Source organism: Trachurus trachurus (genome assembly GCF_905171665.1).
Source record: "Trachurus trachurus genome assembly, chromosome: 24".
NCBI lineage: Eukaryota > Metazoa > Chordata > Actinopteri > Carangiformes > Carangidae > Trachurus > Trachurus trachurus.
In genome coordinates, this window is record NC_139910.1 from 11,183,407 (window position 1) to 11,209,733 (window position 26,327).

General features: G+C 39.1%; 1 protein-coding gene across 2 annotated transcripts; it reads left to right on the top strand.

Moving 5' to 3' along the window:
- Positions 1 to 7,918: 7,918 nt before the first annotated feature.
- Positions 7,919 to 24,853, top strand: apobb.1 (apolipoprotein Bb, tandem duplicate 1). 2 transcript variants are annotated; one of them, XM_084000844.1, is made up of 30 exons: positions 7,919 to 8,028; positions 8,988 to 9,195; positions 9,540 to 9,572; positions 9,715 to 9,827; positions 9,915 to 10,060; positions 10,165 to 10,312; positions 10,495 to 10,647; positions 10,917 to 11,041; positions 11,148 to 11,233; positions 11,335 to 11,779; positions 11,870 to 11,984; positions 12,489 to 12,635; positions 12,729 to 12,940; positions 13,035 to 13,230; positions 13,318 to 13,497; positions 13,617 to 13,811; positions 13,913 to 14,080; positions 14,169 to 14,374; positions 14,553 to 14,735; positions 14,817 to 14,947; positions 15,054 to 15,264; positions 15,344 to 15,516; positions 15,862 to 16,022; positions 16,114 to 16,223; positions 16,318 to 16,691; positions 16,851 to 22,871; positions 22,983 to 23,094; positions 23,184 to 23,207; positions 23,341 to 23,521; positions 23,625 to 24,853. In XM_084000844.1, exons 2-30 carry the CDS (start codon positions 9,141 to 9,143, stop codon positions 24,618 to 24,620), a joined length of 11,400 nt encoding a protein of 3,799 aa, XP_083856970.1. In that variant the 5' UTR covers positions 7,919 to 8,028; positions 8,988 to 9,140; the 3' UTR covers positions 24,621 to 24,853. The 2 variants fall into 2 exon arrangements, with proteins under 2 accessions (XP_083856970.1, XP_083856971.1); XM_084000845.1 differs by having other exon boundaries at positions 7,961 to 8,038.
- The last annotated feature ends 1,474 nt before the right edge of the window (positions 24,854 to 26,327 follow it).

Sequence of the window (26,327 nt, forward strand, 5' to 3'; positions counted from 1 at the left end):
TGTAACGGCTTTATCATTTAGTGGAAGATGTGGCACAGAGCTCGGTTTTCATCCGACTCGTTTAAGTCAGTACTAAAGGGGGTTCTTCTCTCTTTCAAGGTGGTTAAACTTGCTACGTTTGTCTGCTAGAGAAATGTATACACAGTATAACAACAGGTAGTAAGTGTTAGCATCAAAAGTGTATAAATCCGTTATTTAAAATCTTTCCTGCGCACTTGTATTTGATGTTTTGTTTTTTTGCACACACCCCCTCTGCAGTGAATGGATTCGCCCACACTCGCTGCTGCTTCCATCGTAGAAACAGTTGCAGCAGCAGCCCCAGCAGCAGCAGCAGCAGCAGCGTCCTGTGGAAAATTATCACTGGAGACTATTATTAGCCACAATATCTAAAATAAACGGTTCACTTTTGAAGGAAAATGTTAAAACTAAAAGAGGAGATCAGCAGCTGCACCAAACACACGCTTCACCCTGCATAATTCAACTTAGAAAAAAGAAAAACAGTAACCTATTTCTGTGATACATTTTTAGGTCAAACAAAGTAATAACACAATAATATGATATCATATAGGAGCAATATCCTATTAAATGTCCCTAAAACACTGCAAACTTCATAAAAACTCAAGAAAGAAGACGTGTTTTCTTCTAGCTCAAGTGCTGAGATGAGTCTTTTTAACCCAAAACCATCTTAGATATATAATACATCACACAAGTCCCTCTAATTTTGTCGTAAAACTGCATTAGACAGCAGTGGTTTTTATACTGCATAATTACATTTTAACCCATTTTCATCTATTTATCATTCTGACTTACACTTCTCCATCAGCACCTGTCACGGTAACTTCTCTTATGTAGGCTAAAGTGACACTGCAAGGGAGGGCGGTGTGTATGTCAGCATTTCAGTGAGTGGATAAATAATTAACCACGTGTATGCTTGTGTGTGTGCGTCCTCCTGAAGCCTGACACCTGTTTCTATAAGCACATGGAGTGTTTATCTCTACCTAAGAGTGAGTACAATGCAGACTAGGTGGGGGGTTTGAGGGAGCAATAAAGTAGTCTGAGGTTGCTTTTGTTGCTTCTGCCAAATTGAAACTCAATACTGACACGAGCCTGTTGTTGCTGAAGTAATGCGGATGAAAACATTACGGTCAATAGGATCCTTGTCACACATTTCCAGACACTATAGGCTACATCACATAAAAAACAAAACATGGCTTACTGTGAGACTACATGTCAGATTATTTTTGACTGTTTTAATAAGTAAGTAATCCCACTTATCACAAATTATCCTACAAATCTGTATATACACCTTGTTCTCAGGCAGTCACAACCAAAACCATACATGATTAAAGAGAGATATTAAAAACAATAAGGTGGTAATACATTCTATGAAATGTGAAAAAAAAGTAAATTGACCTTTAATTAAGATCTTATGCATGACAGAATCTTAAATATTCTTCACGGCAGTTTCTTTTTTCTTCCATGAGAAACTGTTGCATAATGTATATGCTTGTTTCCTTAATTACAAGCTCATGTAAGTAAGTGCAGCAACAGTTAATAGTGGTTCAGATCAACTACGGTCACTGTTATATTTGCATTGTTTGAAGCAGAGGCATCAAGGTGATGCTCTAATCCACTGTGTGAGCAAGGGTCACATTATTAAGTATTGCTTAAGGACACCAGGATGGACATTAGAGACAAAACAGACGATGCGGTTGTGTAGGAGTAGTTTAGAAGTACAACTTTTGTGTTGTTCTGCAGAAACATAATGATCCACTAGAGGCCGCTAACAGTCCTTCTAATGCCTGAACTCCAGGGTTCGAGCTTGAACTCCAGGTTTCAGGCTGTAGGGGTGTTTTCGGGCACAGTCCCCTTACAGCCAATTGCTAAAGAGAATTCTGTATTTGGATTAAGTGGTACCATACTGTATCACATGGCAGCACTACTGCGTGTTAGTAGGCCTACCACACACAACACAGATGTATGAAATGATTTGGTTGATGTGACATAATTTGTGAAGGCACACTCCTGTCTATACAAGATCTCATTGCTGACAATATCAGAGCAAAATCTAAACCATGAGGTCAAAGTAGCTGCATGCAGAGCTCAGAGACAGGGCTGTGTCGTGGCACAGATCCGGGGAAGGCTCGAAATAAACCTTAGCTGCACTGAAGGTTCCCAAGAGCACAGTTTGACAATGAGTCTGTCCTTCAGTCAGAGTTCACTGAGCTCATGATGCTTTTAAGTGGATTAGCAGGTCTACAGTATCTGCACAGCATACATCAAAAGAAACAATTATTTTTTTCTGGTTACTTGATTGCACGAGTGCATTTCCTCTCTGTGGTGTGTAGTTCTGTAGATTAAATGTTCAAGTCAAAAATAGTGTTGCATTTCTTCATAAACATTTCCAGATTGCCTTCCCCCTCTCCAGGCTTTACATGCACATCAAATCTTCTGCATGATTAGTTAAAAGCAGCCATGTGGCTGCAAAGTAGCTCTTCAAATATTGATCTGCCTGTCTTTACATTGTAGGGCCAATGCTCTTTAATCCTCTGTCAATATTTAGGGAACATATTGCACTGAAATCAAGGTTTCAATTGATTTAGGTACAATAACATGCTCTAACATTACTTTCAATGTGTGGCACATGTATTGTTATTAATCTTTTAAAACAAGAGTGCAGTCACAGTCTTTCTCATTTAATGTTTCCAGTTCTTGACATGTTTAGCTGATTCCAGATAGTGGCACCACAACACTGGAGACCTACGGGACAAGCATTGATATGTTGACGCAATTACCTTTAAAAACAAATCCATGAAAACAACCCCACTGCTGCTGGTAGTGGTTGATTTCCCAGAAACACTATGGCTTCTTGTTATAGAGCACGTGTTTCTGTTTCTGTCCTCTGTCTAAAACTATATTATATCTATAGTTTTTTGTACTTAAAACTAATAACAAATGAAAAAAAGTTCACATTTTTATGGATATCAAAAACAAATATCAAATAAAACACACTAAAAGTGTTAAATGTGGGATATTTAAAGTCACAACATGGTCAGACGTATGATTAAAAATCGTGTCTATACTCTGGTATCTGGTGGATGTTTCAGCTTCAACACAGTTTAGCGGTTCAATGCTGAAATATTTGGAACTACAGTTTGCAGATATCATTTGCTGCTTTGTTAACAACAAAATGCTGCAAAAGCATGCATGCACTGAACCCCTGGTTATCACATAACTCATCAGAGTGACAGTACACCGTATGTGTCTTGTGCTGTATACTTTTCAGTTTATTGTACATGCTGCATACATTTGTACCTTCTTAGAAAGTACATTGTGATGCTTCAGACAGCAGAACGATGCAGACATGCTGATAAAGTGATAGTGAGGTGCCGTAAAACCTGCTTGCTTATCGTATTGGCACTACTTCTTTTTTTATTGCACTCTGGTGATAGCGGCAATGCTGAGCAGAGTTTCCTAGAAGATTCTAGATGTAGAGTGATAGGGAATGACTTGAATAGATGTCTAACATCTGAGGAAGAGCTGGTGGTGCTTGAGCTTTAAATAATAAATTATTATAGCTCCTTTAGTGTTGCAGACTTTTCTTTACCTTTTTGAATACGTCAGTGTGTTATCTGTTTCTGCCAGAAGGTAATACACGTAAGGAGTTGAATCAGTCGTTTTAGTTGTGATTAACATTTAGTAAAGTCCTTGATGGACCTTAAATCCATGTCATGTCATATTATATAAGTTGTGTTTGAGAGGTTGTTCTGAAAGTGGAGCTGATGCTTTTTATCAGCATGCTGGAATAAACAGGACATATGGGTTCACAACCCTCAGTACCATGATACTTTGCATTAGTGACACTTGCAATAATCTGATAAATAACTATCAACAACAGCGAGACACTGTCTTTTGAAAAGGTGCTTTATTAATTTGATGGCATTTTAGAATCGATGCAACCTCCAACATTCATGAGATTTTCTGCTGTTATAATTTGACACTTCTGATACTTTAACATTTGCCCTACTGCCACAGCTTGCAGGCCGAGCTCAGCCCTCGCTCCAGACTTGTTATCTCATGCTCTGATGTCACCCTTGCCCCCGGTGTCAGTCGCCGCTGCAGGTTACATGAGCAGTGAACGTATTATTTCTCGAATCATCTGGGAGTCTACTCTAATCTTTTTTAAGTTGTCAGTTTTCTATTTTAATTAAGTGACATGTGATAATAAATGTGACACAAAATGTGCATAAATAATACAAAATAAATATAATTGAATACAAGTAGGAAATATCAGTGATATTACAATAACTGACTAAAATAACTGAATAAGCTTGGGCTCTGTGAATCATGGCTATTTGTTATAGACTCTATTTATTGCACCCCGCACTTTCTTTCTTTCTCTTCTCTTGGATTTGTGTGCCTTTGTTACTGTTTTTATGGTATATTATGTACTGTGTATGGATGTTTTACATGTACATAGCAGCTGTCATAACTCCCTTGCCCAAGACAAATTTCCCCTGGTGGGACAAATAAAGTTTATTTGATTGATTTGAATCAGATGCGCAAAAATAATTATCAATGGGGGCATCCTATAACTCACTGGGTTGAGCAGGCCTCATATACAGATATCTATGTCTCCCTATTTCCTGTCTATCCAACTATCATGTCAATTAAAGGTGTAAAAGCCCCCAAAAAATACTTCAAAAGATTATCAATGACCAGACCATCACTAGTCAGGACCACCAGCCACCAATATATCATCATCCAACCTATGAGTATTTAGTAGTCAATACTACAGAATTATAAGGGTTATCGTACACCTGTGAAATTTCTCATCATGGTTGTGATGCCATTCGCAGTAAGAAAATCTATCCACAAACTGACAGATATATAAACATGTGTAAGAACGTCCTCTGTGATAGTTCCTGTTGCAGTACTTGGCTCGAGGACCACATTTGCCATTTGCCAAGGATCTCTCTTTCTCTCTTTCTCTCTCTCTCTCTCTCTCTCTCTCTCTCTCTCTCTCTCTCTCTCTCTCTCTCTCTCTCTCTCTCTCACACTCACACACACACACACACACACACACACACACACACACACACACACACACACACACACACACACACACACACACACACACACACACACACACACACACAAACAAGACATTCATGGTCCCGAGAGGATCAATTCTAATGACTTTCCCTGATTTGACATTTTTGGATTACACTGAAATATCTCTATCAAATCTCAATTGTTGGATGGATTTGGTGTGGTCGGTGGAGCCTGAGTTAGAATAAGTTGATTCTTTGTGAATATAAATATCTTTTAAAATTCACACTATACCAAAAGTCAGACCCATACATTTTCCATTCATTCAATCCTGTATCCTCATCCTATTTTTACTGTAACACGCAACTTTTCTTTGCTGCCAAACTCCCTAAATCTAAGACATCATTATAATTCATCTATATTCTCAAAGACGATGTTCGTTAAGCTGTGAAAAGCAGTAACATAGTGATCCAATCAACGTATGGGAGCATATCAAAAGTAAATGAAAAGCATTTTTTAATGTATTTTCTGTGCAAAGTGCAAATTTTAATGCACTTTAGATTCAACATTAAATGTAATTTTATCTGCACTAATTATCTCAGACTCTGCACAGGTATACATCTTAAACAAAGATAGCATTGATTACAATTTTTGGACCATGTATTCTTTTCTTTTTAGACCACACTAAACCTAAAGTTACTTAAACTTACTTAAAGTATGCAAGTGTGCATGATGTACAGTATATGCACAAATTCTGTGTATTCTCTGATGTAATATAAAATCTACACAGGTTTCACATCGGTCAGTGAAACCTTTATTATGTTGGGTCCTAAATTTTATCTTTCAGTTCTTGATAAAGTTGAAGAACAATATGACAATGAGTGAACATGGCTGTTTATGACACAGAGATACCCTGTGCATGACTTCACTGTGTCTGGACTTTCAGCGAGTATTTGACCAATCAGATTGACTAAGAGTTCAGTAGACTGCAGTGGCATGTATTTCAAACTGCATTTTACAGCTAATATTGTTGCAGATTTATTTATTTTTATTTCTTAAATGATATGCAATCTGAAGTTTATGAATAGTAAATACATGAGTGCATGTTAATTGTATTGCATATGTTGCATATTTAGTGCACACAATGCAACACAGACGTATGAATGAAGCAATATCAAAATGTGCTCAAGACTTTTATGTAAAATGGGCAATACTCAGACATCTTTTGCAGCTACTTATTGTAAAAGAAAATGTGCATCAAACGGAAAATTAATATTTATTTTTTGGAAAGCACATAAAACATTCTCTAGGGCCTCTCCACTCCCAGTTGTCTTTGGTAAACAGGAATCATATTGCTATGCAAAAGGGCAAAAATTCATCATGTGTATGCATTTATTCTAACTGTGAGTTAGATGGCTAAAGGATCTTTAGGTTTAGTAAAGAAAAAAAGTTATTATGTGCTATTTTTCTAATACCACCTTTTCAACAATCCAATTTATAAGTTGCAACACACAAAGAAGATTGATGGAAAGCATTGCAGATTTATCAAACTACTTAGCACAACAATCCATAAATGTGGTCAAGGAGTCTGCAGAGCAAAGCATACAGCTGATAATGTCTGCACTGCTGTGTCTGTATTAAAATCTCTATGAGGTTTCATTATTTCCAAACTTTCATGATGCATTTTATCATGCAGTTTGATCATACATCATGAAGCAGCTACATGCACTTTTAAGACTTTAAATAAAGTTAAACAGGCCTTGTGAGCAATCTCAGTTGATTGAACTGCTGACCTTTACACCAAACGTTCGATTTGGCAATAGTGCCTACAGCTGCCCTGCTGGGGGCTGTACATGTCTGTCACCTGTGTGGAGGTTCACAGAGTTTAGACTCGGCCGCCTCAGGTAGCCACTGGCAGCAGGACTGTATGCTATGCTTTTTTTTTTTTTTTGACTGAAAATACTGTAATAAGGCATTAAGCCAAACTTCGGCTGATCATAAGGTGATAGTGGCCTCTCATGTTTCTTCACTTATTTTTATTCCTTTTCTGATTCCACAGTCTCTCTCATCTTCCTCCTCTAATTTTAACTACAGACTTCCAGACTTTCCCCAACCCATTAAAAACGGGGGAATCAATAGTGACAAATGAAAATCTTCAACAACAACAAAAAAAGCATTTAACAACCTTGATTAAACAGATTACTGCAAAATATTAGCCTACTTTTGGAATCAAACTTAGATTTTTATGTTTCTTAAAACATCACTTCTCCTTCAAGACATTGTGCATCAAGCATGCAGAGGCACTGATCTTGTCTGAGCGCTGCTCAACCACAATGACCCTCGTAGAGATAAACCTTCAAGAAGGCCCCACACACTGTGTGAACAAGACTAGAAGGCTAATTTCATTAAAATCAGTTTTAAAACTAAAACTTCTGCATTAGTATAAAACTGGACAAATACATCCTGCAGAAGAGTTTCAACTCTCCAAAATGCAAATGAAACACAAAATGTTCAGAGGCTTAGGCTCCCTTTGGACTCTGTCTGTGTACATGTCTGTTAGTGCAAACACTGTCAGTATCTGACAAACCTCTAAAAAAGGTGCTGATGGAGGAATATTGCAACAGGCTATTACACAATGTTCAGATGTAGTTATGTGATTCATTTACAAAAGAGAATTTAGAAGTAGTATTAAGTAGTAATTCAAAGCTGTGCAGTCTCAAACACTGTATGTTAAACGCTTTATATTTGGCCTAAATCATTTAGAGGAAAATAAGTCAATTTTATGTTCTGTCTCTGCCAAAAACATGGATGCAAACCTAAGTTAAACAGCAAATCAAACTTTGCATCGAACTTTGAATCTTTGAAGATCAAAGTTCATCATCAAAACTCATATTGAAATTTGGTAAATGTTTCCACAGTTCTCATTTTGGCTGGTGGCAGTGAAGGCGGAGCAACAAGTGCCTGACACATTACAAGGTATTATACTGTAAGTAGTATGACTAGGATTATTTTTCATTTATTTAATACATGTACAAAGGTACTTGGAGATATAATTAAATGTAAAATTAAACCGGTTAAATTCCAGAAGATAAACCATGTACACGTAAAGGGATGATCATTAATGTGCTTAGTAAATACAGCAGTAACTAAAACGACTAAATCAATACTAAAGGAAACATCCAGCATTTACATAATAGAGGAAATGTTACCTTTAAGTGTCACTTTTTTTGTTTTTCAGTTAATATCATCAACAGATAAAGGTGCTGATAACTTTATTATCTTCTTCACATATAGAGGGACTTTGTGTTCAGAGCACGCCTTGATCACTCAGTGTTCACTGATGAGAGTCTGAGAGCCTAGTCAATGACCTAATCCACACTGCAGCTGTTCAACTTTTTTTGATTGACTGACTGACTTGTGTTATCACAGTAGCTCTTCAAGAATATTAACCTCTGCCAGCTGATTATGGACATTTAAAACCCTATCACCTCAAATTACTATATATAAAACAATTAAACTCGATTTTATAGTCACAAGCTCCACCCGTCTGGCACTTTGTCATAGAAATATTCATAATCGATAACAGTCAATCACAAGTAATAAAATAATTCGAATGAATGGCACGTTTAACTAGGCAACACCAAGGAGCAACCCCAGATATGACTGAGAAAATAAGTAAATTTACATAGCAGCTCTTCATCGATCATCTGAATTGTATTAGAAATAGCATAGCCTTATAAAACCATTGGAATCTAAATTAAACGTTCATGTTCTTTAATGAATTACTTGTAATGCATGTAAACAGCCATAAAATGCATTTTTACTGCAGTTTTATATGATACAGTTTGAATGTTGAACACCAACAATCAATTTTGTAAGCCTGTGCTTTGAGATACAAGTACTTTAAAACCTTTTCCCTTTGTCCCTCCACACAGGAGGGTGGAGTGGACTTTGAAACTGCTGTCTGCACCCCCCTACTTTCAGACAGAGCCCAGCTGTGGGTATAAAAGTCCTGGACTGAAGCTGACACTCCAGTCTCATCTGAGTACTCGCCTACGTTAAGGGAGGGAGCTTCAGCGAACCCAATCATGGGGGACTCAAAGCTCTGTCTTTTGCTGCTCCTAAGTACATCTGCCTTGGCTTGTGAGTAGTTCTTAGAAAACACTATACATTTTCTAACAGTATAAGTTATTTTAAACTTCTCAATACTATTGCTTCAAAATTTTCCAAATTATTGTTTAAAAAATATTGTACATAATCTTGCATCACTTTTATTATTATATATAACAGAAGGATTGTAAAACAAACAAACAAACAAAAAAAACATGTCATGCACATATTTGTAAAGCCATGCAATAATAGCTTTTCACATATGAATATTGCTATGGTGCATGTAATATTATGTTATTCTGCAGCCTTTCGGATTGTTTTTGGATGCACAATAGTTTATAAAAACCTAAATGAAATGATGTGCCTTTTTCTAACAGTTGCCCAAGATGAAGATCAGCCACTCTGCATGTGTAAGTTACTACTTGTAGTGATTTTTGTGTTGACAGCCAGTCTTCACATTTTCACGTTTATAAGAGTAAATGGATTCCTTTAACATACATATATGCATACATACATTTATTCTCTCTTTCAATCATTGATTTTGTTTTCTAGTGGCAAAAAGGTACAAGACCCTACACAAGTACGAATACCAATATGAAGCTGAATCTTTGAATGCCATCAATGGAGCGTCACCACTCCAGAACGGACCAAGGGCCTCTTGCATGGTAAGACATTTTTTTTCAAAACCAACCTAAATTGAGCGCTTTTTTTCCTTTCCCTCAGAGAAATAAAACATTTACCTTTTGTTACAGGTTGAAATTGAAGTACCTCAGACTTGCAGTTTTATCGTGCGCACCACCGGCTGTAGTCTGAGTGAGGTGATTGACATGGACGCAGATGGCAACCCTGTGTTCGGACCCGCACCTAGCTCTGACGCCTTTGCTGCTGAAATGGAGAGGTACGTTACTTGATGAGAATAACTGCTGATACTGTTTTGTAATTCTGGTATTTAAGATGTTTTGCAGCAATAATTAAATTTACACATCCCATGTATACTTTAAGGTATCCTTTGAAGGTTGTGGTTGAGGGTGTGTACAATGTGAAACTGTACCCCGAGGATGGTGAGACAACAACCACCTTGAACTTCAAGAGGGGTATCATCTCTGCCCTGGCTGTGCCTCTGGAGGAGGAGGACAAGAACAAGAACATGGTATATTGATTTACAAGAAAAACAAACAAACTATAACACCATGATAAATACTTTAGTACCACTGTCAAACTTACAGTAACCATGCTTTGGTTTTTACTGAGAAATTTTTTAAAAATGAATTTCTATGGAACACTAAACACATGTACATTATCCTCTAATCAACTGTAACATCCTCTTTTCAGCCCACTATCCATGGCAAGTGTGAGACCTATTACACCGTGAACGCTAGAGAGGATATTGCAACTGACATCAGCCTGACCAGGGATCTGTCCAGATGTGACAAATTTGTCCCAATGAGAGATCACACAAGCCCCCTGGCACTTATCACTGGCATGGTAAGACATCAAACAAAATTGATTTGAACTAACCCTAACCCTCTGCCTACCCCTAACCCTATACGTTAACCATATTTTCTGTGCTATACTGTAGCTAGTCACAAATCAAAAATCACTTGTTGCATATGGAGTAATTTTACATCCCTGAAAACAGCTACTATTGCTTGTGTAATTTAAAAAACAAACAAACAAATGGTTATCTGGAATGTTGCGAAAGTACAATTTCATATAATCAACAACACTGATAACATTATTTGTTTGTTTTTCAGCACTACCCTCTTGCTCAGCTGGTCAGAAGCTCCCAGACCTGTAACTACAAATTTGACAATGAGAAGAAACACATGACCTCTGGGTCCTGCACTGAGAACCACATCCTCATTCCCTTCTCACACAAGTAAGTCAGGACGTGTAATGTAAACTATAAAATGCTCTGTTAGGGAAGTGTATGTACTTACCTGGCTGATACAGTGAAAATTTAACCCTTTGTTTTCGTTCTACAGGGAAAAATATGGAGTTACCAACGTTGGAAAGCAACAGCTCACTCTGGTTCAGGTTTCTCCCCACAACGACAGAGTCTTTGATCGCAGTAAGTTCCTCTCATGAACTTATATTTCTTTTGATTTATAGCTGATTGTTTTATCAGCTTATCAGTTAAGTGATTTTAACGAAATTTGTTATGTATTGTAGGTGACATTGTCAAGGGTCTTCACATGGAGACTGTTGAGGACAAAAGTGTTGTCCAGGATGCAGATGCAGCTCTGAACCTCCTGAGGGAACTGGCCAATCTTCCAGAAACTGAGGGAGAGAGGAGGGCTAACCTCTTCCACAAGCTCGTCACCATGGTCCGTGGAATGAAGGCTGAGACCCTGAGTCCTGCCATTCCTGAGGCTATCGCTGCGTCCCCTGCTCTGACCTACCAGGTCCTGGCCCAGTGTGGAACCCCTGAGTGCAGCAGTGCCATCATGCAGATCCTCAGGACCTCAGATAGACCTTTACTCGAGATTGATGCTGCTGTTTTTGCTTTGGGGCTCATGTCCAATCCCTCTGCCCTCCTCATAAATGACATGCTTGAGATGGCCAAAAAGTTACCCAGCAAGCCCATCATGTATGCCCTGAGCAATGTTGTCAAGAGGTGAGTGAAATTAACCACGAATTCCACACAGAGAACTAAGAGAATCATTTTTTAGCTCAATGTTTTTTGTTTCTATTTTCTATTCTACAGGTTTTACGGAGCTGAAGGAAAACTGATCCCTGAGATTCAGTCCGTGGCTGAGTTCATGGCTGCTAAGTTGGGTGACTGTTCCGGTGACAGGGACAACACCTTCATGACACTGAGGGTAGGTATCTCACCCTGTTGATCAAATTGGAGACAAACGACAACATCAATTAGCAGAACAACATTGAATGTATGTAACTTAAATTTTAAATCTGAAATTATTGTCATTTCCATAACATCTTATCTGCTTAAATTTTAATTATGTATGTTTGATCATGTTTAAGTCATGCAGTTCAGTTGTTACGTCACAAGTAATTTCCAGGGCAACAACAAAATGACCTTGGATTTATAAGCAGAAAAGACAAAGTTAAATAAGACCTTAAAAATGTGTTACCCTGCTATATTTAAAAATGCAGTGAAGAAAAATCCATTGCTTAGTTGTTAACCAATGGGGAAAGCCAATGTGATAGCATAAGACAAGGAAAGGAAACAGTTGGGATGAGGGGTGTTTGAGGAAATGAATTACAAATGCCAGTTGATGCACAAAGATCTGTCATGGATGATCTTTGAAATGATGAGAAGTCAGATTCTGCACATTGAGGACAACTATCGCTGTTGATTCTAGGTCATTGGAAACATGGCTCCAGCTGTGGTATCTGCTAGTCCTGCACTCAGATCTGCTGTGATGCAGTGTGTCAACCAACCTGCAGCTTCCCAGGAAGTGCAGCAGGCTGCCATCCAAGTGTACAGACTGATCACAGTTCCTGAAGAGGCAAGTCAGATTATTTCATTGGATTGTTATTTTATTTGAATTATTGTGTTTTACGTTACTGATACTAATTTTGTTAATCTCTTTTGACCACAGAGCAGAGATGTTCTCATGCAAGTGCTTTTGGACACCACCAGCCCCATGCAAAAGCGTATTGCTGCCTATCTGGTACTTATGAAGGACCCCCAGCCACGTGAACTGGCTCAGCTGGCTGATGCCTTGACCAGTGAGCAGGACGAACAAGTCAAGAGCTTTGTCATCTCTCACATTACCAACATTTTGTCCTCAAAGGAGCCTGAGACCAGAGAGTAAGCAAAAAGCTGATAGTCTAATTTAAGACAGTAATCACATTTGAGCACTATTTGTTTTAACTGTAGCATTTAAAAAAAAATTATTTTCCAGTTTGAGACAGAAGATCAATGATGCTCTGCAGGGGAATGAGATTGGGTCAGTCATGGACCCCACCAGGTTCTCTCGCAACTACAAGGTTGGATCTGTAGAGGGCAACATGATCTTTGAGGGTACCAGCTATCTGCCCAAGGAACTCATGCTTGAAATGACTCTGAAGGCATTTGGCTATGAAATTGACATGATGGAGGTAAATGCTCAGATATATTCCATCCAAATTGTGCTTTGAGATATCTCTTATAGAAATTGTGACCGTTGAGAACTGTATCCTTTACAGATCGGTATGGAGGGCAAAGGATTTGAACCAACTGTTGAGGCCCTGTTTGGACCGAATGGCTTCTTCCCTGACACTGCCCTGAAGACAATGTACTTTGTCTCTGATAACATGCCACTTAAAGTCGATGAGATCCTGCAGAATATCATGCCTGCTATGAAGAAGGACAAGATGAAGAGACAGGTATTCATTCAAAATTTGTTGAATCTATTAAATGTATTAAATATATATTTTGGAATTCTGCAACTGGATTTTTACGAATAGCAATGAATTTAGTAACATTATGTATATGGGCATCCCAGGGCCTGATGAGGGAGATTGGACGCAATGTCAACAAACTGGTGAGGGAACTGGAAGCCGCACAGTCTCCTGAGGCGATGGTTTATCTGAGACTTCTGGGAAATGAGCTGGGATATTTGAGGACCAGTGATATGGCGGAGATGGCCCTCTCAGCTGGCACCATGATTGACAGAATGTTCACGATGTTCTCCACTGATGTAAGTACATCAAGTTATTTTCTTTGCAAAAATGTTACAGATTTAGTCATTTTTTGTTTATTATCTGAGTTACATCTGTGTATTTGTATTGTTTTCCACAGCTAATGAAGGCGTTGATGACTAATACTGACAACACAATCTTTGCCCACTACATCTTCATGGATAATGAATTCTTCCTGCCTACCGTAACTGGTGTCCCTCTGAGGATTGCCCTGTCTGGTACTTTCACCCCTGGTATCAAAGGTGGACTCAAGTTTGCTCGTGACATGGTAATTATACATAAATGTACTACATATGCATTTTGCTATTATGGAACATCAACACAACTGCTCACATTTTCCCTATGTTTCTAAACAGAGTGAAGTTACCTTCATGCCCTCTGCTGGCATTGAGTTTGTAACTCAAATTGGTTCCCACATCCCTGAATATGTAAATTCTGGATTGGAGATGCACACCAACATTTTCCATGAGAGTGGGCTCAATGCCAAGATCTCCATGGAACGTGACAATGTAAAGTTGACCATCCCTGCACCAACGAGGCCTACAAAGCTCATCAGAATGACGTAAGTATTACTAGAATTTTAATCTAATGTAATAATGTCTAATGTCTAGTGGACAATGGTATGTGCCACGGAAACAATGAAAATGTTTGTCTATCTATTCTGTGTGATTAACCTTTCCACATTTAGATGAAAGAGAACATTCAAAGTCAGATTTAACATAGTTTTGTTCAAAATTTAGAAACACTTTGGTGGCAGTAACTGGATCAGAGATGAGGACCATTCCCCCTTTCGTGATGGACAAAGTTGATGTCAATGAGTGCACTCCTGTCTTCGCTGGAATGAAATATTGTACAGCCCTGCAGTACACTGATGCTTTCTCTCAAGAGACAGCTCCCTACTTTCCCTTCACTGGAGACAGCAAGTGGGTGTGAATTTCTAAACCACAGACAAATAACAGTCTCAGATTAACTTGTTTAACTAACAATATTAATTACCTTATTAGATTTGCTGTGGAGCTCCATCCTACTGGTGAAGTCACTGAGTACACGGCCACTGTTGCCTATGAGCTCCTCCGGGAGGGAGAAGAGGGTCGGCAGAAGGTTGATTCTGTGAAGTTCACTTTGAGGGCTGAAGGTACAATGATGAAAAATCTGTCTGGATCCTATTGGAAACCACAAATTGGAAACAAACCATTTCAGTGGAGTTGTTTAAGCTGAATCTTTTGGTTGATCAATAACAGGTGCTGACCCCACTGAAGCCAGGGCAATCATGAAATATAACAGAAGGAAGAATGTTATCACAGCTGACATCGAGATCCCTGACTATGATGTGGAGGCTGGCCTCAGACTGGGTGTTGTCGATGGAAACACCAAGGGCAAAGGAACCCACTCCATCTCTCTGGACTTTATAAACAAGAACATCCCTCAGCTCTCCCTGGTTGGCCGTGCTAAGTAAGAAATTAACCATAAATCCTTGTGAAATGGCATTAATCATCACTGAGATAACACTAACTTGATGTGTATCTTTTAGTCTGAAGGCCATGAGGGAGGGTATGCTCCAAGTCCAGCTTCTTGTCCCATCAATTAATGCTGATGCCACTGTCACAGCTAACATGAAGCGTGATGAAGAATTGGAAATGGAGCTGAAGAGTGAAATCAAGTTCATGGACGCAACCTCTGAGCAGAAAATTGCAATGAAATATGGTAATATTTCTTACCCCTTTTTCAGAATTTTACATAACAATTGAATTAATTGGCATCACTTCTTAGACAGAGGCATAAAAATCTGGGTCACATCGCAAATGTAGAAACAGCTTACTGTAAAAGGAATGCGATTAAAATATATGTTGCCCAAAATGACACACGGTGCTGTTACAACAGTATAATGGCAACTCCATTTGAGGAGGTGATTAATCAGAAAAAGTTTAAACATTTCTGTTACCACTAATCAAAGCCAAAACATGAATTGCAAATGCTCTATTTACATCAAAAATGCAACCTTTTATTGTGTTAAGAGTATCTAAATATCTATGATGTCTCCTACTGTAGATTCTGACAAGATTGAGTTTGAGCTCAAGTCTGATGTAAACACCGAGACCACCATCCTGCCAAAAGCTGAAGTATTTAAGAGATACGGCAATGAAGTTCTTGACATACAGGTTGGAGGAACTGACATGAAAGTCCGTCACATCTTCAAGACATTTGTGGAGGTAAGAGTTTTGGAAATTGATACCAATAATTCAGGTTTTGTTTGCTAAAAACATGAAGCCCATCAAAACAATGTCTTTCTTGTTGTTGTAGGCAGCAAACAACTACATGGAAAAATATGGTGCTGATTTCCCATACATTCAGAACTTCAGAGTACCTGATATGCCTGAGATTTCCCTGCCAGAGAAACTATTCTTGAATAAGTAAGGGTTATACAATCCATAGTAAACATTTAAACTACAGTATCTGAGTGTTTTCCCAAAGCATTAATGCATTTTACTTTTGACTTTTTAACAGTGAGGCCAAAGCTGTTTACTACTTCAACAATGAGCGCTTCACCATTGCTATCCCTCTCCCTCTTGGAGGAAAGTCAACAGAGGAGTTAAACTTCCCACCAGCTTTGACAACACCTAGCATGTCTCTGCCCCAGTTTGGACTGGAGATCGTCTCTATGGAGATTCCTATCCCAGACCTTGTTGTCCCTGAGAGCCTTACTCTGTCTGTTCCTCTTTTTGGCAAAGCTGAAATTTCAACTCAGATGAGCAGTAACATATATGACCTGGAGGCCTCGATGGTTGCTGGCAAAGATGTTGTGGACACTCCAAGCTACTCTGCTAAGTTTGATGTGAAAGGGACCTCTCCACTTGACATCCTGTCAATGAAGATGGAAGGTATTTCAGAGTGATTATATTTAATGAATTTCTTGTATCGCCCATCCAAACCCTAAATACAGGTTAAAATTAAAGTTGAAATTCTGTTATTCATTCATGTGATCTTAGTCACACTACTCATCACTATTCTTCTTTTTTTATTCTACTTGTTTTATTCAGGTTCAGGAATGCTGTCCATCACCGATTACATCAAGGCCCATTTGAAGAGCTCTTTGGCTCATAAATTCATTGAGGCCAGTGTTAGTATCATTGAGGAGGTAACCATCACCAACAAAATCAATTTGAAATCAAACAGCAAGATTGAAGCCACAAGTCCATTTGGCATCAACGTTGCCCTGGAGCACACAGGTATGGCTGGAATAAATACTCAAGAAATCTCCGGTGATAACAATCTTGAGGGAATGTTCAAGGCTGGACCCATGTACGGCAAGACGGTTTCAAAACAGTCATTTACCATCTTCCCACTCAGGCCAGAAGCAAAGATTGACTCTAATGTTCAGTTTGACTCCACAATTGTTAGGGGGCAGAACACAATTGCAGCATCCCTTGCCAATGGTGAATTCTCACTTGTGTCCAACACCATTGCCTTTGAAGATGCTTTGACACATGTTGTTGACCTTTCCTTCAAAGACAACAAATTGTCACTGAAATGTGATGCAAATGCCCTTGCTCTTGGCATGAAGATTCGCAACCAGGCTGAAGCCTCTGCTGGTGCTGGTGAACTTGTCATGAGGATGGAGACAAACGCAGACCACTCTGAAAACCGTGTTTACTCTCTGCTGACTGCCTCTCTTGATGCCAGTGGTCTGGCTGTAAACAGCGATGCCTCCATGAAGCTTCTTGACAATGAGGCTAATCACAAGGCTACTCTGAGAATGAACAAGGATGGGTTGACCACAAGTGGAACAACCACCCTACAGAGCCCACTGTCCCTAGAAAACACTTTCAGTGCTGGATTTGACACTTCAAGAGTTACATTATCCGTTACCAATAAGGCAGCATTGCAAGACATCAAGTTTGACAATGCCAACACTCTTGCCATTACTCTCTCTGGTCTTGACTTTAACTCAAAGGCAGAGGCCACAGCAAGTGAGTATGTTACGTATACTCATGATATCACAGTTGACGTGAAACCTTACACTGCTTCTGCAAATGTTAATAACAACTTGAAACTTCTGGCTGCCAACTTCATTAATGAGGCTACGCTGCAGGCAGAGCTTTCCAAGATGGAACTGACTGGAAGCCTGAAAGCCATCTATGGTGAGGAAGAGATCAAACACACCTACCAGCTAATGTATGCTGATATGATTACTATTGCAAAGTGCAGCACCACTGGAAAACTCTTTGGAACTCACATGAACCAAAACACTGAGCTTGAGGTTGTTGGTCTTGCTGCCAGCATCACCACCGACAGCCGTTTCATCTCACAGGCAATGCGCTTTGATCACACAATCCGCTGCAGCATTGTTCCTTTTGATTTCAACCTTGATGCCATCTTCAATGCTGATGGAGACATCACCATGTATGGAAAGCACAGTGCCCAGCTTTATGGCAAGTTACTCCTTAAAGCACAGCCCCTAGCTTTTGCTAGTTCACATGAAAGCAGGGCATCAGTCACTCAGCAGCTAGATAATGGTTTTTCCCTTGAGACCACCTTTGACAACAAGATGGACACTCTTCTGTCTCTCCAAGAGCAGAAGACAAGTTTAAGACTTAGGTCTAAAATGAATGAGCATGCCTTCAATCAGGACATGAGTGTTTACAACACTGCTGAGAGAACTGGAATTGAGGTTTCTAGCATCATCCTCACAAATATCCTTAACACAGATTCAACAGACAACCAGGAATTCGCCATCTCTGGCTTCCTCAAGTATGACAAGAACACAGACAGTCATATAATTCAGATCCCCCTAATTGAAAATCTCCCTGCCATCTTGGAAGGCATCAAGGGCTTTGTTGTGCAGATCGCAGAAGCACTAAGAGACTACATCAGCAATGAGGAGATAATGGTGAAACTTGAGGCCCTTCCCCGTCATGTGAGTGACTTTATTTCTCAACTTAATGTAGAAGGCAACATAAATCAACTGAAACTGTATTTCAGTGATTTCACCAAAGACTATGCCATCTCAATGGCCGATGTGGAGGCCTTTTTGATAAATCTGAAAGTTAATGTTGGAAAATTGCTGGCTGATCTCAGTATTTACATTCAGCACTTTGCTGGTAAAATGAAGGAGATAATTGATAACATCGACCTCTCTGAATCACTTCAGAATATCCAGCTACTGAATACCTTTAAAGAGGAGTATGACACCATCAAGGCTATGGTTATATATATGATTGATAACATAAGCGAGATGGTCCAGTCAATTGACTTTGAAAAACTGAGGGACAGCGGATTTGCATTCCTGCATGACATTGATGCCAACTATGAAATCAAAGCAAAACTACAAACATTCATTGGAGAAATGAAACAGACAATTGAGGCCTTTGACATGCAGACATTTGTCACTGAGCTGAAGAAGTCCATCCCACGTATTAACATCAATGCTGCTATTGATTTCCTAGCCAATGACCTTCCCACAGAGATTTTCAGTGATATAATAAATTATATTAGGGGAAAAATTGAGGACTTTGACATCTTAGATAAACTCAACAAATTCTATACCAAAATAAGAGAGATGATTGTGATGTTTGAAGCTGAGAAAAAGATTCAAGCTATCCTGGAAAAGGCTGTGGAGCTCATCAAGCAGTTCAGAATTGAGGAAACTGTTACAGCTGTGATCAAGATGGTGAAAGATGCAGATATACCAGCCAAATTCATGCAGTTTTTCCAGGGAGCTATCAACTACTTGAAATCAACTGAGGTCAAGGATATGATTCAACAGCTGAATATGTACATTGAAGTCTTTGCGCAAAATCTTAACGCCCTGAGTTACAGTGACGTCCTGGACTATGTCAGTCAAATTATTGCTAATTACATATCTTACCTGAATGAGCTGATTAGGACTCTTGAAATCCCCCAGAAACTTGAGGCAACAATAGATTTGATCAATCTTGTCTTATCCTCTGCAAGAGGCTTAATGGAACGCCTGAGAGAAATTAGAATGGTAGAAATTATCAAACCTGTAAAGGACGTATTTGATGAGGTTGTCCTTGAAACACTAAAGAGATCTGCTGAATTTATAAAGCAGGAAATTATAGATTTTGATGTCAAATTTTTGATTGAGTTTTCTGTGAAATTAGTGAAAGATTACTACTACCGTGCCATGTCCCTCATCGATGTAATGTTCTCTGTGATGTCCGACATCTTTACGAAGATGACACCGGAGCAAAAAATCACTAGCGAGATTGAGCAGATCATTACTGGGCTCATTACTGAGCTGAAAAAAGTTCAGTTGACCATGCCATCTTTCATCATCCCCCTCACTGATCTTGTTGTGCCTTCCATGACTTTAAGCATGGATACGCTTGACAGGTTTGAAATGCCAACTCAGATGGACATCCCTGAATTCACCATCCTAGGCTTCCACACAGTAAAGGCCACTACAATTTCTATTGATGACATCAAGCAGAAAATCATTGAATTTATTGATTTTATTGTGAACTTTGACATCAAAATGCCTTCCATTGATGCCTTCTTTGGAGACCTGACTATGAGCTTCCTCCCTACCATGCCTGAAATAATCCTCCCAGAAATCACTCTTCCAGAGATACCAGTCTTTTCTATCCCCAACATTTCAGGAGAAAAGTTTGTTAAGTCCCTCCAGGTTCCTGAAATCAAGCTCCCAACCATTCCAAGCAAGATCATGGTCCCCTGCTTTGGCAAAATTTATGGTGAGATCAAATTCCTCACCCCCATCTACACCATAAAGACGTCCGCTGAGTTCCAAAACTCCACCGAGAACAAATTGACACCTAAGTTCACTGGAGTCCTCACCTCGGAGGCCGCATCTCCAAGTTTTGAATTTCTTAATTACAACCTTGAGTCCTCTGCCCGTATCGCCATCCCAAAAATGAGTCGTATTCTTGTAGCTGAGACTCTTAAATTCCACCACTTAGCTGTCGGAGTTGACCATCAGGCATCGGTAATGCTCTATGGCCTATCAGGCCAAGCCCAAGCCAGGACTACAGTAAAGGTTACCACTACACCTTATACTGCTGAATTTATGAACACAGCCTTTATTGCCGTAGAAGGAGGAATGTCTACCTCTCTTGAGACAACTTACAAACATGTTGTGGACCTCCCAATTTTCAATGTCAGAAGTGAAGCCGCTCTTACCCAGAAATCAATTGGTCACTTAAATGACCTCACCTTCACTTTAACTGTTGACAATTCAGGCACTGGCAAGGTGAATGCTGATGATGGAAACCACAAGAGCAATATGCAGTTGACACTCTCTCCCAGCACTGTCACTCTAGTTTTCACTGGTGACACAGACTCTACTATCTTAAAAATGAAGCAGCAAATTTCAGTGGAATCTGGCTTTCCTTACTTCAAGTTTGATATCCGCAATGAGGCAGAGGCCCCACTCATTAAGAACAGTCGTCTTGTGGCATCTGGACAAGGCAGCCTTTATGATATGATGGTTGAGCTGAAAGCAGACCATGACACAGAACTGTATGGTGCAGTCAGTGGAGTCCTGTCCAATGATATTAACATTGTAGCCCGTCCTTTTGATATCATTTTTGAATTCCAAAACAAGGGAAATGCCAAGGTCAACATTTTTGAAACTCTGACAGCTAAGGTAGACTTGCAGAATGATTACTCAGCCATCTTCAAAACTGATATTCAACAGATGAACACAGTAGCTCTGGCTCGTCTTAATCAGTACAAAGTATTCTACAACTTCACTGTTGACAACAATGAAAATGAGGCTGGCATCTTTGTCGCTATTGATGGTGAAGCCAATTTTGACTTCCTGACATCCCCCATTAACATTCCGGAGATTGACTTGCCTTTCATTGACTTCCGTACTCCAGCTATCACTAACCTAAACCTTTATGAACAGACTGGGTTGAAGAACATCTTAACTACCACTGAGCAGACTGTTAATGTAGATGCCAAGATTGTTTACAAGAAAAGCCAGACCGCACCACTTGTTGATATGGGTCTGATGCAGATTCCCTCTGTGGGTAATCTGATCACGGAACTGTCCTTCAAATCTGCCATTATCAATCTCAATGTCAATGCTGGGCTGTATACTGAGGATGATCTCGTATTCCGTTTGGGAGCTACCACAGCCTCTGTATTTGAGGGTCTACAAGCAAAGCTTGATGGCACCACAAGTCTGACCACCAAGAGAGGAATCAAGTTGGCCAATTCCCTGTCCCTTGAGAATCGACACATTGAAGGCACTCATGACAGCACTATCACAATGAGTACTGAAACTTTTGAACCAGCAGTCTCAGTGGCTACTAATGCAAAGATTGCCCTTCCTATTCTCAGCCTGGAAGCAAATCAACAGTTGGTCGCAGATACCATAACCAAAGCAAATGCTGCCTCCACCCTGAGGATGAAGGCTGATTTCAACCTCCCAATTATCAAGGCTGTTGGAAAGACTGAGGCTGACCACAGTCTGAAGCTAGAGGGAACCTTTGAGTACATTTCCATGGAGTCATCCACCAGAGCAAACATTGATGGCACAGTGCTTGAGGACTATTTGGTTGTAGGTATCCTGGATAATGAAGCTAATCTCTACCTGAATAATAATGGCCTGCGCTCCACCTCCAAGATTATTGCTGATGCAAAACTTAACTATGGCACCAACAAAGTCATTAGCATGGATGTAAACGAGAATCTTGCTGTTGAAGCTTCCCTGAGCCATCTCTATGTAGTGCTGAAATACACTGGCAACAACGAGGCAAACCTGTTCAATTTCATTACTAATGGAAAACACCTTGCCTCGGCAACCATTGACTTTACTCCAATGTCTTCCTTCAATGCCGATATTGAGATTGACATCTCTCAGCCCAGCAGCCTGGGTGAGCTCATCATCTTCGAGAAAACTGTTGCTGAAGTAACAGCTGCCGAGCAGAAGATCTCCGCCAATGGCAAGTTTGTGAGTCCCATGTATACCACAAACCTAGCAGCTGTAGTAGATGGCAACTTTCCTGTCTTCAAAGTCACCTTTAAATCATCTGCCACCTCTGTCATTGTCTTCCTGGAATATGACATGGATGGTAAGTCACTGAAATATATTATCTATATTGTATATCATTATAAATACATATGTTAGTTTTATCTGCCAAATGTTGAGTACAAAATCTAAAGAAAATAATTTCTTCCAACAGCATCTATTACTACAAACTTTGAGAATGAAGCCCTGAACATGATTACCAAGGTTGTCCTGACAAACAGTGATTTCAACATGGATGTTAATCACATAATTACCCAGGCCTTGAGGTAACATTTAATATTTGTTTTGAAATACACAATATGTTAAATCGTTTTTTTAACATTATAATAATAAACTCCTTTTCTATATATTTTAGGAGAAAGCGGCAGGTTGATGACAGGTACATTTTCAATATACTCTTTTTTCCCCTGCTAATTCTCATCTTTACCATTTATTTAACATGTACAAATCAAGTTTATCAGGTTGAGAAGTAGAGAGGATTTTTCATTGAAAATCATATCTCTCTCTTCCAGTGTCTCTCGCCTGAATGTGGACATCACCAGTCCCACTTTCACCGATATAAACCTCCGTTATGCTGTTCAAAGAGATGGCATCAGTGCTTCAGTATCAACCCCCTCTGCTGGCTTCCTGGGCTTGCAGCTCAATGGCAGAGCCCCATCTCAGATGGCTGCAAGAGTCTATGGTCGCTATCCTGTGAGTATAATTAAGATTTATTTTTCTTTAAAAAACAAACAAACAAATGGATACAAAAATAAACAAATATCTAAACAATATTTTCTTTTTTTCTATTCAACAGTCTGTCCCAGATGTTGATGTTGACATCTTGGTCATCAGATCATCTTCCAGGGATGCTGACAAGATGAACCTTCAAATTGCCTACAACATGGAAGCACCAAAAGTAATGCTGACTGAGCTCAAGATGAAAATCCCTTCGATCATCTCTTCATTCAAAATGTTTGCTGACAAGTACCAGATCACAAGGAACATGGAGGAGTTCATGAGTGGTGTCGTTACCCGCATCACTGATGTCTACAATGCTGCAATCAACTATGATGATCAAATGAGCCAGCTATCAATCTTCTTCAGGAACATAATCGTTGAATACCAGAGGACTGTCCAAGTCATCCTGGATGCAGTCATCAAGGTCTTGAGGGAGACCCAGTTCAAACTGCCAATGTCTGATGAGATGACCACTCTCCCTGAGGTCCTGAAGAAGCTGACAAGCAACATTGCAACTACACTAGACTCAATCACCAAAGTTATCTATGAAAATATGGAGGTCTATTATAGTGTCTTTGTTCAGAAGATCAGCAGCATGAAATTACGCATGCCAATTGGTGACGCCATCAATGGGGTCCAGATCTTAGAGCAGTTCAAAGTGGGTTTCAGGAAAGTGTTGGATGAAGTGATTGACTTTGTGAAAAATATGGAGAGTATTGACACAATGCTGGTAAAGATAGGTGAGACCCTGAAGGCTATTGTTGAGAAATCACAGGAGTTTGTTGACTCTGTTAAGTCTGACTATTTAGATGCAGTGTTCATCAAAATCAATACCTTCTATGTTGAACTTGTCAAAGTCGTAAAGAATGTTATTGTTGAAATATCTGGTCTAAGTATGGAGCAGCTCATCAATGCTTTTGCATACATTATGGACACTTTCATATATGTTGTGGATCAGTTCAATAACATTGTTTATGGTTACCTGCAGCAAGCTTCACAAGAGGTTCCAGCTTATGTGAAGTTCAGTCAAGGAATGATTGAGCTTGACCTTCCATTTCTCCTGCAACAATGAGACATTCGTTCAAGCCTATCTGAAACAATACTATCTGTTCAGAACATGTGCTTGGAAGGATATGGACAATTAGCTCTTCAACCATATTTATAACAATGAATGAAACCACCTGTTTTATCAATTTAATGTAAATGGTGTATTGTGTACAAACACTGAACATGTTACATTTTACTGAAACTCACCTTCCTGCAAGAGTGAAAAACCTCAATAAAATACAACAAAGCAGTGTATAATTGTTTGATTAATTTGTTTGTTTTTGATATTATATGAATGAATGAATGAATGAATGAATGGGATTATATGACACCAAGAAAACAAACCGGGACCAGAGCACATCATCAACACATCAAAGAAATAAGAAAACAAACAGGGGTTCAAAACCATTATCCGAAAAAAGCAAAGGAAAACAATGCCAAGGTTCAAGGGAAATCATCAGAAATTAGTTAAACAAATTCTCCTGTCTTCTTTTCCAGGCTTTAGAAATAAGACACACACACACACACACACACACACACACACACACACACACACACACACACACACACACACACACACACACACACACACACACACACACACACACACACACACACACACACACACAGTGGGAAAATAAGCTATTTCTAAATAGTGTAACTATTAGTAGTAGTTCAATTGTTTTGAATTTCTCATTCAAATTTCATATGAATAATAACAGTGAAGGAAGAAAAAAGCAGTCGCTCAACTCATAGCCTTGATGTAGAAAAAATATATATAATTTATTAAAAATGAATAATATGAATAATGAATAATAACAACATTTTAAATCAAACTACACAAGAGATTGTATCATAGTGTTACAGTGCATGAATCTCACAGACTTTATTTTTTATTTTTTTAATAATTGAGAGTTTGCAAGGTTGACCAGTTTGCTGTTTCATTGTATGTTTATGTTTACGTTCTTGTTCACCCAGCAGGCCTTTACTTTTTTAATCTAATGTTTGTCTGTTTTGCATTGACTTGGCAATCAACAAGCACACTTTAAATTTGCAGCTGCAGGTGAAAGGTATCTTGTTGACAGACATGGTAAATAACTTCAAAAGAGTATTTAAAAAAGAAAAAAAAGAATTACATGTAATGCACATTGTATACACCTAGCGTACACACACACAAAACTAATTTGGCTACCCAACAGCTAAAAGCTAATTATCATTGTCATAAGCCACTAAGATGGACTACTGGCATTTCCCTAACTGTACATGTTTACATCAAATGTGTACCAGGTATTAATAATCTTTTCTTGTTGACCTCCAATGCTTCCTTCACTAAAACAGCAGAGAAACTGAAATTAATCTACAACTTACAGTGTGGTACAGAACTGTCCTATCCTACACAACTTAAATTTACTTTTCAATAAATAACTCTCCCTAAACTTGGCCTTCAGTAAGCCAGTACACTCCATTATTTTTTGTAGATGCACTCAAGGGAACTGTGATAACCTGAAACACTAGCCAGGCGTTTTCATACAAAAAGTTAATTTTGTTTTAATTACATGTACATGATGTTAGACTAAATTGTATCAACAGGTATGATTTTAGTGTAAGAACTGCTGTCTCTCTTTCCAGGCAATAGCTCTGCTCTTGAATTTGAATTAATATTGTCTTGCTGGAAGACTGATATCATCTAGTCCCAGCACTGTACACAGTATCTGAATTTACCGTAAGTGTA